At 38.8% G+C, this 14779-nt stretch overlaps 1 protein-coding gene and 1 long non-coding RNA gene across 2 annotated transcripts; both read left to right on the top strand.

Annotated features, from left to right (window-relative positions):
* Positions 1-5929: 5929 nt before the first annotated feature.
* On the top strand, positions 5930-10306 carry LOC116204261 (putative disease resistance RPP13-like protein 1). The gene has a single exon (XM_031536339.1). The coding sequence runs from the start codon at positions 5930-5932 to the stop codon at positions 10304-10306; it is 4377 nt and encodes a 1458-aa protein (XP_031392199.1).
* A 1001-nt stretch (positions 10307-11307) lies between these two features.
* LOC116206386 lies at positions 11308-12393 on the top strand. Its single transcript, XR_004156670.1, has 2 exons — positions 11308-11691; positions 11940-12393. It is a non-coding gene; the product is annotated as an uncharacterized LOC116206386 (long non-coding RNA).
* Positions 12394-14779: the final 2386 nt, after the last annotated feature.

Here is a 14779-nt window from a genome sequence, read left to right as displayed (position 1 = left end):
ATGTTCAAGATATATAAATCGTAAAAGTCTTATTGTTACTGAAGCGACATCCATAATGGAATTGGAATAATATCCTGTCAAAACAATCAATGTCGAAACAATCAATCTTGAATAAAGTTTATTTAACAAATCAAAGTTCAATTAAGAAAAAGAAAAATTCAGAGAAGATTATTAAAACGATCAAAATATCGAAGCAATTAGTTTCAAATCAAAACCCTAAAATTTATTATGAGAATAAAAACTCAACCAAGAAAAAGAAAAGTTTGGAGAAGAAAGGAAAAAAAGAGGTTTAGAATTATATATAATGTATTGTTCTCCTTTAACCAATACACGGACAGAGGACTATATATATAATATATATACACAAATGTTGAATTTTCTGAAAATGGCAATTATATATTTAATATATTTAATATTTATATACTTAATCTATATATACTAACCATTATAATAATCCATATATATTTAATTGAAATGACAATTTTATATATGTGATCTATATATATTTTGGTGCAACAACTATATCTTTTTAATTAGATTATATATATATATATATATATATAGCAATGCAAATATTGTAATGCGCTTATTGAGCTATATTCTGTTATGTATAGTCTAAATCTAAACATTGGGAGATGTATTTATAATGTATATATTCTATCGCATAGTTTGTTCCCCAACATATATGTTGTTATGCCTTATATCATATTTTTTTTATTGCCTTATATATATTTCATTGTGCCTTATATATAAAATTTATATATTTGCTGCATAATTAATTAATTAAATTTCCTTAATAAGAATATAAAAATTTTCTTAGTATAAACGATGATGTGGCATCGCAGGAGCTTTGTTTTATGCTTTTTTATGATGTGGCAGCATGAGATTCAAGTCCAATTCCATTTTATTTTTTGATGATATGGTGGCGTGAGAATTTGAATCGAAACTTTCTTTTCATATATAAATATAGATATAGATATAGATTTTTGGAGATCATTCGATGGAGTCTCTAATATATTATATTCCCGTAAAACAGGACAGAGCTAGCTTTGAGAGTCTTATGCATAGACACATATAGATAACTAGTCGTAGAATTTGTGTGTTGCATGGGAAGAACATGATTATTCTATATTTTTTATTAGTTAATGGCCAAAAAAAATCACCAACTTTTCACTTTTTCTCAAATCTAGCACGAACTTTTTGAAATGACACATAAGATCACTAACTCATCTTCCGTTCTCACTTTTAGCATTTTGTCAATCCTCCCGTTAATTTTAACGGATTTTACTTAACAGTGCCACGTGGCGCATTCGAATTGGATGAGTGGACCTTATTGGATTCATTCAATAATTGATTATTCTGAAAATGAAAAAAATTAATAAAAAAAGAAAAAATTGAATGGAAAGGGAGGAGGGGGGCAAGCGACCACAATGGCCTCAGTCGCGGCCGCGATACCCCAATCGGGGTCGACAAGGAACTCTATAGTCGCTGGCGACCTCGATTGGGGAGGTGGCGACTGCAATCAGTCGAGGTGCCATCAACCCTAAACAAGAGAAGCCCCAAAATTAGGGTTTTCTCGATTGGGGCGGATGGCGCCTCCACAGAGTGTACTAGTTGTCGTCGACCCCGGTTCGAAGGGAGGGGGGGTTTGCAGTCGAGGCCCCACCAGCCCCTCTGGCCCCAATAGAGAAAACCCCCGTAATTTGGGGGTTCTCTCAATTGGGACCAGTGGCACCTCGATCGCGGCAACCATGCCCCTAATCGAGGCCGTTGGGGAGGATAGTGGTTGCCACCGACCCCGATTGGGAAGGTGGCGGCCACAATCGAGGCACCGTGGCTGCCCGTCCCCCTCCTCCCTTTCCCTCCAATTTTTCTTTTTTCTTTATTTAATTTTTTCATTTTCAGAATATTAATTATTAAATAAATCCAATGGGGTCTACTCATCCAATCCAAATGTGGCACATGACGCCGTTAAGTAAAATCCGTTAAAATTAACGGGAGGATTGACAGAATGCTAGATGTAAGAACATAAGGTGAGTTGATGATTTTACGTGTCATTTTAAAAGTTCGTGCTAGATTTGAGAAAAAGTGCAAAGTTGGTGATTTGATCAGCCATCAACCCTTTTTATTATATATGTAATATATTGTTATAACCAACATGGGTTGGTTCAAACAGCTCGCGCTTGTTCTTCTTAAGCAAAGTTTCGGGATTGAGTCTTGCGAATGAAAGAAATTCATGCTCGAAGAGTTTTACTCCTTAGTAGGTTGACCCAGCTCAAATTGGATTAGTCGGGGCTTGATGAGCTTTCGGATATTAGGGCACATTGAAAAATAATTATTTAAAATCATTACCAGTATGCTATTTTACTATTATATATAAGACTAAGACTAATAATAATAATATTTTGTGAATCAGATAACAAAAAAATTAGTACATTACTACAAATAAAGGAGGTAAAAAAAATTGAAAAACTCAAGTCTACCAATTTGAAAAGAGATTATGCATAAAAAAGAAATTCCAACTATGTTACATCGTGCCTTATATTAACTACATACATAAATTGGAAAATCATAAAAGTTTTACAAAAGTTTACAAGATAGAAAATAAAAAAATTGAACAATCACCTTTCACATCTAATGGTAGACATACCAAAATAAGGTCGTATATATATAAAAAAAATTAAAGAACTCGCATCTAGTGGTGGCAATATTTTTTTAGAGCCAAGTCAACATGTCCGCTATTTATATATAGATAACACATCATAACTATATCTATAAATGAGTACAGGGCAAATTACACCAAAAATCTAAATTTTGTAAAACGTCTCAGTTTTTTCCTAAATTTAATTTTGTAACAAAAAAAATCATATGTTTTGATAATCGTCTCAGATTTGACCTCCCGTTAGCATTCTGTTAAGTTTGTCGTCTATTTGCTTACGTGAACTTCACGGGACCCACAAAGTTTACACATCATCTGATAAATCATATGGCTTTTTTCATTACCTACCAAATTTATGAGGAAATTGATACTTTTGAAAATTTGAATTTTTTTATTTAACCTATCTTATTTGTTTATTAATTTATGTCTGAAGTTAACGGTCCACGTATGCCAAATTGATGGAATTTATAACGGATGTCATTTTTTAGACAATTTAGAAAACTTATGGTTGGTTTTGTTACAAAATAAAATTTAGGACAAAACTGAGACGTTTCCAAAACTTATGTTTTTTTGTGTTATTTGCCCAAGAATATATGATCTAATTTTCTTTTTGAAAAGCAAATATAATCTTACGTCATTGGTTTTATCGAGATATTTTCATAAAGAATTTTAAATTTTAAAAATGAAAATCTAAAAAAATAATGACTGTTCTCACAAATCTATATATATAAATTTAAAAAAAATTAAAAAATTTGTCTTCTAAAAAAAGTTCATAAGATAGAGAAAATAATTACAGTTTCACAAATATAACTTTTTATGTTTTAAAAGCTTTTTAAAAATTAAAATTGAACTATTAGTTTTATAAAATAATCTAAAAAATCGAGAATAATGACTAATTCCATAAATTTATATTTATATATTTTAAAATTTTTAAAATTGAAAATTTGAAAAAAATACTTTTCAAACAAAATTAAAAAAATCGTGAAAATAATGACCGGTCGCACAAATGTACGTCTATATATTTTAAAGAAATTGAAAGCTGTGTTTTTAAAAGAAAAACTCAAAAATTCAAGAAAATTTAATTCAGCAATCCAGGTGTTCTGAGACTATCTAGCTAATCATACCACAGTTCTGCTTTATATTATACTAATCGTGTAGCCCGTACGTCACACGAGATAGAATGTGAATGTATTTATTTAGAATGAAAGATGTTATCTATATAAATTTAATCATATGAGGGGAAGAATTTTTAGATTAAATTTAATCAAAAAGATTTTGTTTACGAAAGAATGAAAAAAATTCTATACGCCCATGGACTCATTTATGTTTTCACACAGTTGCATGAATTGAGTTATTCTGTCGAAAACAAAACTTAAGAATACAATTTTATTTTTTTGTATTCATTATAGATATAAATAGGGTATTTACCTAAAATGGCATGGTTTGTCCTTTTTATCAAATCTATCATATGTTTTTTTTTGTCAAATCTATCACATGATTTACTTTTTGCATTAAATCTATCCCGGCGTTATCTTTTCCGTCGACATCTAACGATCGTGCTGACGTGGCGCCTACGCAGCAAGTGTGGCCCACTATCTCTCCACATGCCACGTCAGCACGGCCGTTAGATGTTGACAGAAAAGATAATGCCGGGATAGATTTGATGCAAAAAGTAAACCATGTGATAGATTTGACAAAAAAAGGCATAGAATAGATTTGACAAAATAGACTAACCATGGGTCATTTTAGATAAAAAAAAATCCCATATAAATATAAATAAGAAATCCTTTGTCTCTGCCTCTAAAAGAATAATATTTATGCTGATTAATTCGATGTTATTTGTGTTCGCAATGTTCAATAATTTGATTACTCCAAATATTATTTGCCATGAATTCTCTTCAGGTACTAATGAATGTCGAGTGGTGTACATTCTTTAAGGATTTATGGCAAACACAATTCCATACCTGCGCAACCACTTCTGGGAGCAGTTGCGGTTCTGAGACTTTGATTTTATGTGCCATCATGCTCCGTGGCGAGCGAAATTCCAGTTCTCAAAAGCGCGTTCTTTTGAAAAGCGGCGGCCATTTGCTTAGTCAAGAGTCAGTGTTGGTGATTTCGACGCGCTGCCTTCTCCACGCTAACATGGTAAATAAGGCCACTCCTCCGGTCCGCCTCATTCTTGACTGTCTATTATTATTAATACGTATCCAATAACTTGAAATCAAATTGAGTTAGGGGACAAAGGGAATTTTTGTGGAAGCAATATTTTTCATATATTCACTGTTGATCCTTTCAAGAATATATATGCAAAGGAGGATTTTCTTAATGGAGATATAACGCAATAAAATAAATAAATGATATACAATAGCAAATTATATTAAATAGTAAATCAATTAAATTATGTCTTCGTTTGACTTTGCGATCATTTTGGCATGAGGCAGATCGGATTGATTTCACTCGATAAGAATGGGCGTTGTTCAATGACTCTTGCTTAACTCACCCAGCTATTTCTGTTGGTTGTACCACTCTTGGAAGCCTCACTTAGCATGGGTGCTATGGGAGAATTTTGGACCATGTGCTATTGCAATAGCATTACAAGATTATAGCGGGATGGGCCTCGACCCCCATCACCACCGCCTGATTGGGACCATCGGTGCCCTCTGTTGTCACCGGTGACCCCAATCAGGGGTGGTGGCTGTCGACAAGGCCCTCGCCACCGGTTACCGCCCCTCCTCCTGTACTCATTGATTTTGCCTTTTGTTTTTTAATTTTTTTTCTTATTTTCTAAAAAAGTTTTTTATTAAATATAATCCGGTGGGTCCCACTCGACCAATCATCTTGAGATATGTGGCATCAGTAATACACGCCATCAATTTCCGTTTAAATTAACGAGAAAAGTTGATGTCGTGTTAAAATTGATATCAAATCATCACATACATAAGTTTATCTTTTAATATTTATCTAATATATTTGCTTAACTAAAACTGTGATGCATTTTTCACATGGTGATAATATATTACGACTTCTCATCGAACAAGTGACCAACACTTTATTTGGCAGTAGACCTTGTATCGACGCAATTGTTTTACAAGATGTCTTGGTCTTTTTTTAAAAATTTTCTTTGTTGACTTTAGAGTATTGGCCCTTTTGTTGTCCCGCCTCACACTGTTGAGCTCCTCGTTTACTAAACTATAAAAGGCTCTTTGCCCTGCTTCTCCTCTGCTCTTTGAGTTCCCCATCACTTGATTTGCTTCTATACTGAGTTTGATCATGGCCGAGCTGCTGTTGGGCGCTTGCCTTACGGTGCTGTTCGATAGATTGGCCTCTCGTGAGCTGCTCGACTTTGCCCGGCGTGAGGAGCTCCATTCCCTGTTCAAGAGGTGGGAGAAGACCCTTCAGGACATTCAAATTGTGCTGGAAGATGCCGAGGACCGAGCCATGGGTGGAGAGAGCCGAGTCACCCCTTGGCTCGACGACCTCAAGGACTTGGCTTATGATATGGAGGACCTGCTCGACGAGTTCGCCACCACGGAGGCGCTGCGCAGCAGCTCGATGCCCTCCGATAAGTCTGGTGCCTCTTCGAACAAGTTGTGCAAACTTTTCCTCCCTAGCTGTTGCGCTTCTTTCCTGAGCCCCAGAAGGCTCATGTTCGACCACAAGATGAGATCTAAGGTGGAAGAGATTGATGGTAGATTGGCTGACATCATGCGCCGAAAGGAAACTCTCGGCTTGAGGGAGGGTGTTGGGGGGAGGATTCCAGGAACTAGCCATCAGAGAAGGTTACCCAGTACTTCTTTGGCGGAGCCCTTTCTTTTCGGGAGGGATGCTGACATAAAGGCTATCCTGAACTTGGTGATGCCTGAAAGGAGGGATGTCTTGGTGATTCCCATCGTCGGGATGGGAGGGGTAGGCAAGACGACTGTTGCTCAATCAGTCTATAATGATGAGATCGTCGGACAATCCTTCCTTGTGAGAGTGTGGGCCTGTGTCTCCGATGAGTTTGACGTGTTGGCTATAACAAGGACGATATTCTTGCAGTTAGTGGGTGGGGCTCATGAGGGAAAGGATTTGAATGCCCTGCAAGTTGAACTCCAGAGATGCCTCTCGGGAAAGAAATTCCTCATTGTTTTGGACGATGTGTGGAACGAGGATTACGAGAGCTGGACTCTGCTTCGAAGGCCGTTCGAGTCCGGCGGAGTGAAAGGTAGCAAGATCATCGTCACGACTCGAAGCCAGTCTGTAGCATCCATCATGAAGAGCAGGACCGGCCCAGTGTATCCATTAGGTACGCTATCACATGGTGATTGTCTGGCTTTACTTGCTTACCATGCGCTTGGTATGGTCAACTTCGATGATCACCCTTATCTGAAGCTCGCGGGCGAGAGGATAGTCGAAAAGTGTGGAGGCTTGCCTCTGGCAGCAAAGACTTTAGGGGGTGTCCTACGATCAGAATATGAACCCAGCCAGTGGATAGACATAGCAGAGAGTAAGATTTGGGATCTTCCAAAGACAAAAGGTGTTCCCCAGGCTTTGAACCTCAGCTACATTTATCTGCCCAAGGTCTTGAAGCGATGCTTTGTGTACACTGCTGTATTCCCCAAGGACTATGAATTCACCAAGGATGATTTGATCTCGTTGTGGATGGCTGAGGGTCTTCTGGGGAGGCCACATCAAGAGGGGAGCATGCGAGATTTTGGCGCAAAATATTTCCATGAACTATTGAGTAGATCATTCTTTCAACCATCCGGTCGAGGGAAATCGTTGTGTGTGATGCATGATCTCTTGAACGACCTAGCAACATCGATTGCGGGTAACTCCTGCTTAAGTTTAGGGGAAGATGGGTTGGCCTCTCACAAAGAGAAGACAAGTCTCGAAAAGGTAAGGCACTTGTCACTTATTCCCCACCGTGAAGAAGTATCAGGCAGGTTTGAAGGGTTTCCTTGCTTAAGGAGATTGCGAACCTTCATAGCACTAAAATCTTTTCTGAATAATCATGTCGCTGACAAGGTGATAGATGATGTGCTTCGACACCAAAAGCATTTAAGGGCACTTTCTTTATGTCGTTACCAAATTAAAGAAGTGCCCAACTGCATTGGGACGTTGAGGCAATTACGTTATCTTAATCTTTCGGGAAGTCGTATAGAATTCCTTCCTAGTTCGCTGTCTACTCTTTACAACTTAGAGACCTTGATATTGAAAGGGTGCTCTGAATTGGTGGAACTGCCGAGCTGGATCAACAAGCTAATTAACCTGAGGTGTGTCGATGTCAGCGGAACCAGGTCTTTGAGGAAGATGCCAAGAGGGATAGGCGATTTGTTTAAGCTGGAGATACTGCCAAAATTCATTGTTGGGGGAAACAATGGGCCGAAGCTTAAAGAATTGAAAGACCTACGGTTTCTTCAAGAGGAGCTCACCATTCAAGGTTTGTGCAATGCAGCAGAAGTCGGAGACGCCAGAGACGCTGCTTTGGATGCCAAGCCAGGGTTGACTTCCCTGATGTTAAGCTGGGAGCTGGAGGATGGCCTCGGTAGTGCCGGAGATGCGGCAAGTCAAATGCAGGTCCTCGATTGGCTTCAACCTCACACTAAAATAAAGAATCTTGAGATTGAAGGTTATGGAGGTACGATGTTTCCATCTTGGATTGGAGGTTTCTCATTTGTCCATTTAGAGCGTGTGACATTGCGTAATTGCAGAAAAACTGAGACTTTACCATCGCTGGGGTTGCTACCTTCGCTGAAAGAAGTAACAGTTCAAGGCATGGATGCAGTGTGTGCCGTGGGACCAGAATTTTATGGATATACCGCGAAGCCTTTTCCATCTTTAGAGACTCTGGCTTTTGCTCATATGCACGCATGGGTGCAATGGTCTTTCTCGACTGGCAGTGAGTGGGAAAAGGGTCCATTCCCACAGCTTCGTGAGCTTAGGCTGCGAAATTGTTCGAAGTTGATTATTGAAAAGTGGGCCATTCAACTTCCTGCTCTTGTAAAGCTTACAATTGAAAGCTGTCCCCTGCTGGAGACTCCCATCGCTACCATCAGTCTGCCATCTCTGAAAAATGGTGACTTAAGAAATTGTGATGGAAAAGTGTTGAGCGGTGTGGTCAGCATAAGCTCATTGACACATCTCACCATGGTTAATATCGCGAGGATTTCCGAGCTTACATTCTTGCAAGGAGGTTCCCTAAGTTCCTTGACTTCACTTGAAGAGTTGCATATAGAGACTTGCGATGAATTGATATTCTTATGGGAGGACAAAGACAGAAGTGCCGGCATCAATCACTATCATGCTCTGAAGCATCTGACAATAGAAGGTTGTCACCGCCTCGTGAAGATTGGGACGTTTCCGCCTAATCTTGAATACTTGTCTCTGGAAGATTGTGAGAATCTAGAAGAGCTACCAGACGACAGGCAAAACTATGGGACTTCTCTCAAAGTGTTAAGGATTCAGAACTGCCCGAAGGTCATGTCCTTGCCGGAGGGGATGATGCAATGCAATCTCGTGGAGCTGAAGATCAGGAATTGTTCGTCTCTCGCATCATTTTCAGGGGTCAAGCCACCACGCAATTTGATAAACTTAGAGGTGGTGCGTTGTGAGAAACTGCAGCGCTTGCCGGAGGAAATCTTAACTGCCCCCAAGTCCAACCGTGATGATGATTATGCAAGGAGTAGCAACGGAGGAAAGAGTAGTGCAATCTGGTGTGATCAGCATCCTCAGCTTCAAGTATTGACAATCTACAATTGTCCTTCTCTCGGGTCCGTCCTTAATGGCGATTTGAAGCTGGTCCCTAGTCTGAAGAAACTTACTTTATATGAAGCTGAGTTTTTGGGGTCGTCTCTGGAAGGGATAACAGTAGGCCTTGAGCAGGAGGACAACTCGTCACTCGAGGAAATTGGGATCTACTACTGTAAGATGATCAAGAGATTAACCCCACACCTCCACAGGTTTACCGGTCTCACCAAATTGCAACTAGACCACTGTCCCTCTCTAGAGTTGGAGCGCTTCCCGCTGCTTCCAGACAGCCTGTGTCGTTTTTCTCTTGAAGCATGCCATGGGATCAAGTCTCTCCCTTCGCAGATGCACGCTCTCCGGTCTCTGCGAGAACTAGAGGTGAGACGTTGTTCAGGTATCACGTCCTTCCCAGAGGAGGGTCTGCCACCAAACCTGGATGTACTCGAGGTCGCACACTGCGAGAATCTGAACCAGCCCATGTCCAAGTGGGGCTTGCAGCAAATCACCACCTTACGGAGGTTGAAGATTGGTGGGAAGATAGGATGCCTCATAGGGACAAGCTTGTTTCCTCCACCAGATGAAGATGAGGGACAAGGACTGGGAGGCTGGCACATGCTCCCTCGGAGTATCGCTCGACTTGAAGTTTGGAATCAAGAGAATATGGTAACTCTATCCAGTGGGCTGCAAAGCCATCTCACTTCTCTTCGAGCATTGGAGATTAAAAGGTGCCGGAAGCTCAAGTTCCTGCCGCGCGAAGGATTCCCTCCCTCCCTCGGTTCGCTTGAAATATCATATTGCAATGAAGATATCGTAAAGAGATGCTCAAAGGAAGGTGGCGGTGGTGATGGAGGAGGTGGAGATTATTTCCCCCTCATTGAACGCATCCCCTGTGTCACCCTAGCCTTATATTCCGACTAATTCTTCCTTCTTTGATGACACTGATTGAAATATTTGGCTTACTTAAATGAAAATTTTTTCCTTCAATTAATATATTTCATGTTAGCCTTTGACAGAATTTACTTTATGAATGATGGAATGAGCATTACTTTTCCCGGTTTATCTGTCGATTCATCTGGTGAGCTGATGCAGTTTGACTAATTGGGGAACCATGAATTTGTTGCTGTTTGGGTCCATTGAACAGATTACGGTATTAGCTTCTTTGAGCTCGAAGATTAGTCCTTTCGGAATATTTTGGAGATTCTTGTAGTTGAGAACCGTTCAAATGAATCGAAATGCGAAAGCTCCATCTGCACTTACTAAGCTCTGGTTTGGCTGCTATGTTCAGTGGTGAAGAATACAGATTGAATTTACAGTCTTCAGGATCCGATGAGTCCAACATCGATTCCATATGGTTTCTCCTCAGTGGAGCTGTTCGATGGAAACCTGAATTACATTAACTTGTGGCGACCATTTTTACAAAGATAACCTATGTTACGGTCTGAATCTCTGTCTTAATTTCAACTGACACAGGTCTTCAGACAGTTTGCTGGTGGCATATATGGAGGCCCTAAAAATGTTGCATATGATGAGACAGGTATGACGGTCCGTTTGGTTTTACAATCATATTTTAAAATTTTAACTCTAACTTTAAATTAACTAATTACACAACAAAAATCAACAACACAATTATTACTTTTCCCTTTTTTTTCAATTTTTAAACCATTCAATTCAATTTTTAATAGGGGAAATGAAACTTGAGGTCCTATATATTTGCTAATTTTTGATATTGAGTCCTAAATATTTCACTTTGAAAAATAATCCTAAAACGTTTGAAAAATTGTCAGAATTGGTCCTTTCCGTCACACCCATTAACGGAAGTGCCAGCAAGACTAACGACGTGGCCAGCTGGCTGTTAAGTGCTGACGTGGCACGAATGCCGGAATTTCGTAAGACCCGGGTTGAACTTCAACCCGAGCAGAACACAAAGTTCCCAAATTTCCCAAAATTGTAACCCCAATTCGTCCCTTCTAAAATCCCAAAATTCCCAAAATAGTAAACCCTAATTCCTCCCTCCTGAAATCGAGTTGTTCCCTTTCTTTCCTCCCTCCCTCCTGAAATCGAGCAGCTCAATTTCCCCTCTCTGATCATTCTCTTCCTCAGAATCTTTCGCCCCCTCAAATTCCTTTCCTGTGTCTGTATCTTGTTGATTCGAATGAACTACGACTACAGAACCAGTGCGCAGCATCCGTCATACCGGCCGTCGCCGGTGTACGGAAACTCCTTCACGCCAAACGGCCAAGGCGCCTCGGCGGGCCGTCCCACTCCTTCAAGCCAAACGGCTCCTCTTCCTCCTCTCTCTTCCTGTATGTTCTCCATTTTATTTCTGAATCAATTTAAAGAAGCGATCGTGTCCTCACCATATGGAATCATCATGTTTCGAGCTCGACGGGAATCATCATGCGTGGTTCCCCGAGCTTGACATGTTTGCTTTCCTTAGCGTGCTAGTTGAGAACTCGCTTGATTTTCATGAATTTGAAGTGAACAGCTGTTGTTCAAATATTTCATCGCCATAGTGACTGTCTAATGGTGGTGGTAATTTATTCACCTGTAGCCTCTATTGTCTCCCCAAGTGGCAGATATTCCACGAAGCAGTTTCCAGTTTAATTTCGATTTTGAGAGAAAAATTCTCGCCGAAGCAGAGAAGGAAAGCCAGAACTGGAGCAAGATCGCACCTGAAAATGTTCCATCAAGAGCTTCACGATCATGTCCTTCCCCGGTATGTAATTCTTCCCAAAGAAGTTTGCTTTTTTACTGTTGCCTTGGGAGGTCACATATTCAATTTACTGAATGAGACTCGATACCTCTTATTTAAACATAATGAAATCAGTGGGAGAATGATAGTATGGTGTATGAACAGCTTCTACTATTGTTCCTGAGAAAATCCTTGATCAAAGTGTGTTATAAGTGAACTGATATACATTATACACATGAAAGATGTTATACTTGGTAAGCATTTATTGTATCTTGATTGTGATGCATGTGGTCTTATCGCTTGTTTATCCGTATGGGTTAATCGCTGTGTATTATCATTGAGTTGGTACTTGTTAATAGAAATGCCCAATTATATTCATGCAAAGTCCGGGCTCGAATTTCAAAATTCGGGCCATTTGGTCGGGTACAATCGGGCTATTCGTGCCACGTCAGCACTTAACGGCCAGCTGGACGCGCCGTTAGCCTTGCTGGCACTTTCGTTAACAGGTATGACGGAAATGATCAATTCTGACACTTTTCGAAATGTTTTAGCACTTGTTTTTTCAAAGTTAAACATTTAGGACTCGATGTCAAAAATTGACAAACATATAGGATCTCAAGTGTCATTTTTTCATTTTTAATATTAAATTCTCTCAATTTTCAATTACTTTTTCCACAATTCAATAACACAATCATTATTTTTTTCTCAACTATTCATTACTTTTTCACAATTTTTCTCATAATTCAACAATACAATCATTACAAACTAATTAAAATCAAAACTCAACTCTACTTAACTCTAAAACCAAACACACCATCAGAATCACAGTAAATAAGCCTCAAAAACACTACGATATATATGTTTGTCTGATAAGTAATATTCATGTTTGGGATTGGGATTACTCAATGCTGTATAAAGTTTTTTAATTGACTTAATCTGTTGTACATTCCTATCTGCTCTTAATTTTCATCTTTGGGAAGGGACTGCAAGTCAATTTCTGCCATCAGATTGGAATCCCGTTTTGATTGATCGTTTCGCTGGATGAGTTTGAACTTACGTGACAAGTTTGATTCATATGCATCCATTTTTAGACATTTACGTTAAGACGAGTATGGACATCCAAATACGAAATATAATACTGTGCTTATTTAGATTGTTAAACCAAAATCTGAGCTTACTCCTAGACTCGAGAGCAATCGCGCGCACCGCTAGTTAACATAAAAGTATGACTGAGTCATAAAATGTATCATGCCATTATGTCCACGTCACAATTTGGCCGAATTTGAAACTTATAGGTTTCCATTCACAGTTTGGGCAAATTATAGGACTTTTGTATGTTCTGTTTACTCCACATAGGCATTACCGTTGGAAAATTTCGGTGCCGTTAATATGACATCGTTACTTATTAACATTTAGTAACGGTTTCGACTAAAAGTGTATTACAAACTAAATGTATTAGGACTAATTTAGGGAAATTGAAACTGATGAAACTTTTAATTAATAATTTGGACAAACTAATAGGGTCAGTGCTGTTCAATCTCCCTGTAATCTATTTAATCAGGAAATTGATACTGCCACAGATCATATTACTTGGTGAAACCCTTCCTATTGGCTAACATTCCTTTTTCTCAGGACCAGAAAATAGGAATGACTGAATCACATTATTCAAACTAATTAAAAATATCAAATAGAAACTCAGTAAACAACTAGACCACTAACCTAAATGACTAAAAACGAATTGCAGAAGATTTGATGAAGCTCCAGACCAGGGGCTGGCGTTGCAATTTTAGGAGACCTCATATGAAATAAATTAGATTCTATTTTGGGCATGTGCATTCTTTTTCCTATATGCTTGTCCCCATTGTTACGGACGGACCTTCCCAACCTCAAAGATGATCGAGAGAGCCCGAAGTTGCTGAGGTTTGCTTGGGAATGCGTGCAATGGAGTCTTCTGTAATTAATGTCGGTAGTTGGGATAATTGCATTTATACTGGTAGATGGTGGAAGTAGTTGGATGTACATTAAACACCGAATTCCTATATAAAGGCATCACCTTCTCATTTGTAGATACACTTGAAAAGCAATATAAGTATCATTCTCTAGAGCTTCTCTCTCTAGTTTCTCTCTTTAAAAGTTCTGTGAAGCGAAAGGCTACCTAGAATAGCAATTCTTGGGCCACATGGGTAGGAACGCTGGATAAAATAGCAAGCCCATGACACTATCTTCTATTGGATACTCAATAACACGGAAACAAATAAGACACGAAGAATACACAGAATCAACAGTTAAGAAAAAGGAGATAGTCTTCTACGTAGAACCGGTTGGAGACACACTATGGAAGACACTGACTTTAAAGAAGATTTCCGTTGCTACCTTGGTGCAATAGAATCATGACATCTTGCGAAGTATTTTGAAAGAACTCTAGGAGATATGAGAGAGAGAACCATTAGAAGACAATAGAGTTTTCTGAAATTAATTTCAAAATTAGAGATGATGGGTATTTATATGAGTGAAATATCATAATGGTGTCTTTTCAATAAATAGAGAGATTCATTCACAAAATGAATAAACATATCCCTACAATATAGTACATGACTTTCTATAATTAATGAAACTTATCTCCAATAATCCATGTGTCATCTCTTTCTACAAATAACTTTTCCTAGATATTTAATTTTGAATCACCATAAATAAAATAT

The sequence above is a fragment of the Punica granatum genome, chromosome 4 (genome assembly GCF_007655135.1).
Source record: "Punica granatum isolate Tunisia-2019 chromosome 4, ASM765513v2, whole genome shotgun sequence".
In the NCBI taxonomy this organism is placed as follows: domain Eukaryota; kingdom Viridiplantae; phylum Streptophyta; class Magnoliopsida; order Myrtales; family Lythraceae; genus Punica; species Punica granatum.
Note: the sequence above shows the minus strand (reverse complement) of the source record. Positions and strands in the feature narration are given on the sequence as shown.

What these genes read in the sequence shown, in the direction of transcription:
- LOC116204261 (XM_031536339.1), top strand. Translation starts at nt 5,930, where the DNA reads ATGGCCGAGCTGCTGTTGGGCGCTTGCCTTACGGTGCTGTTCGATAGA.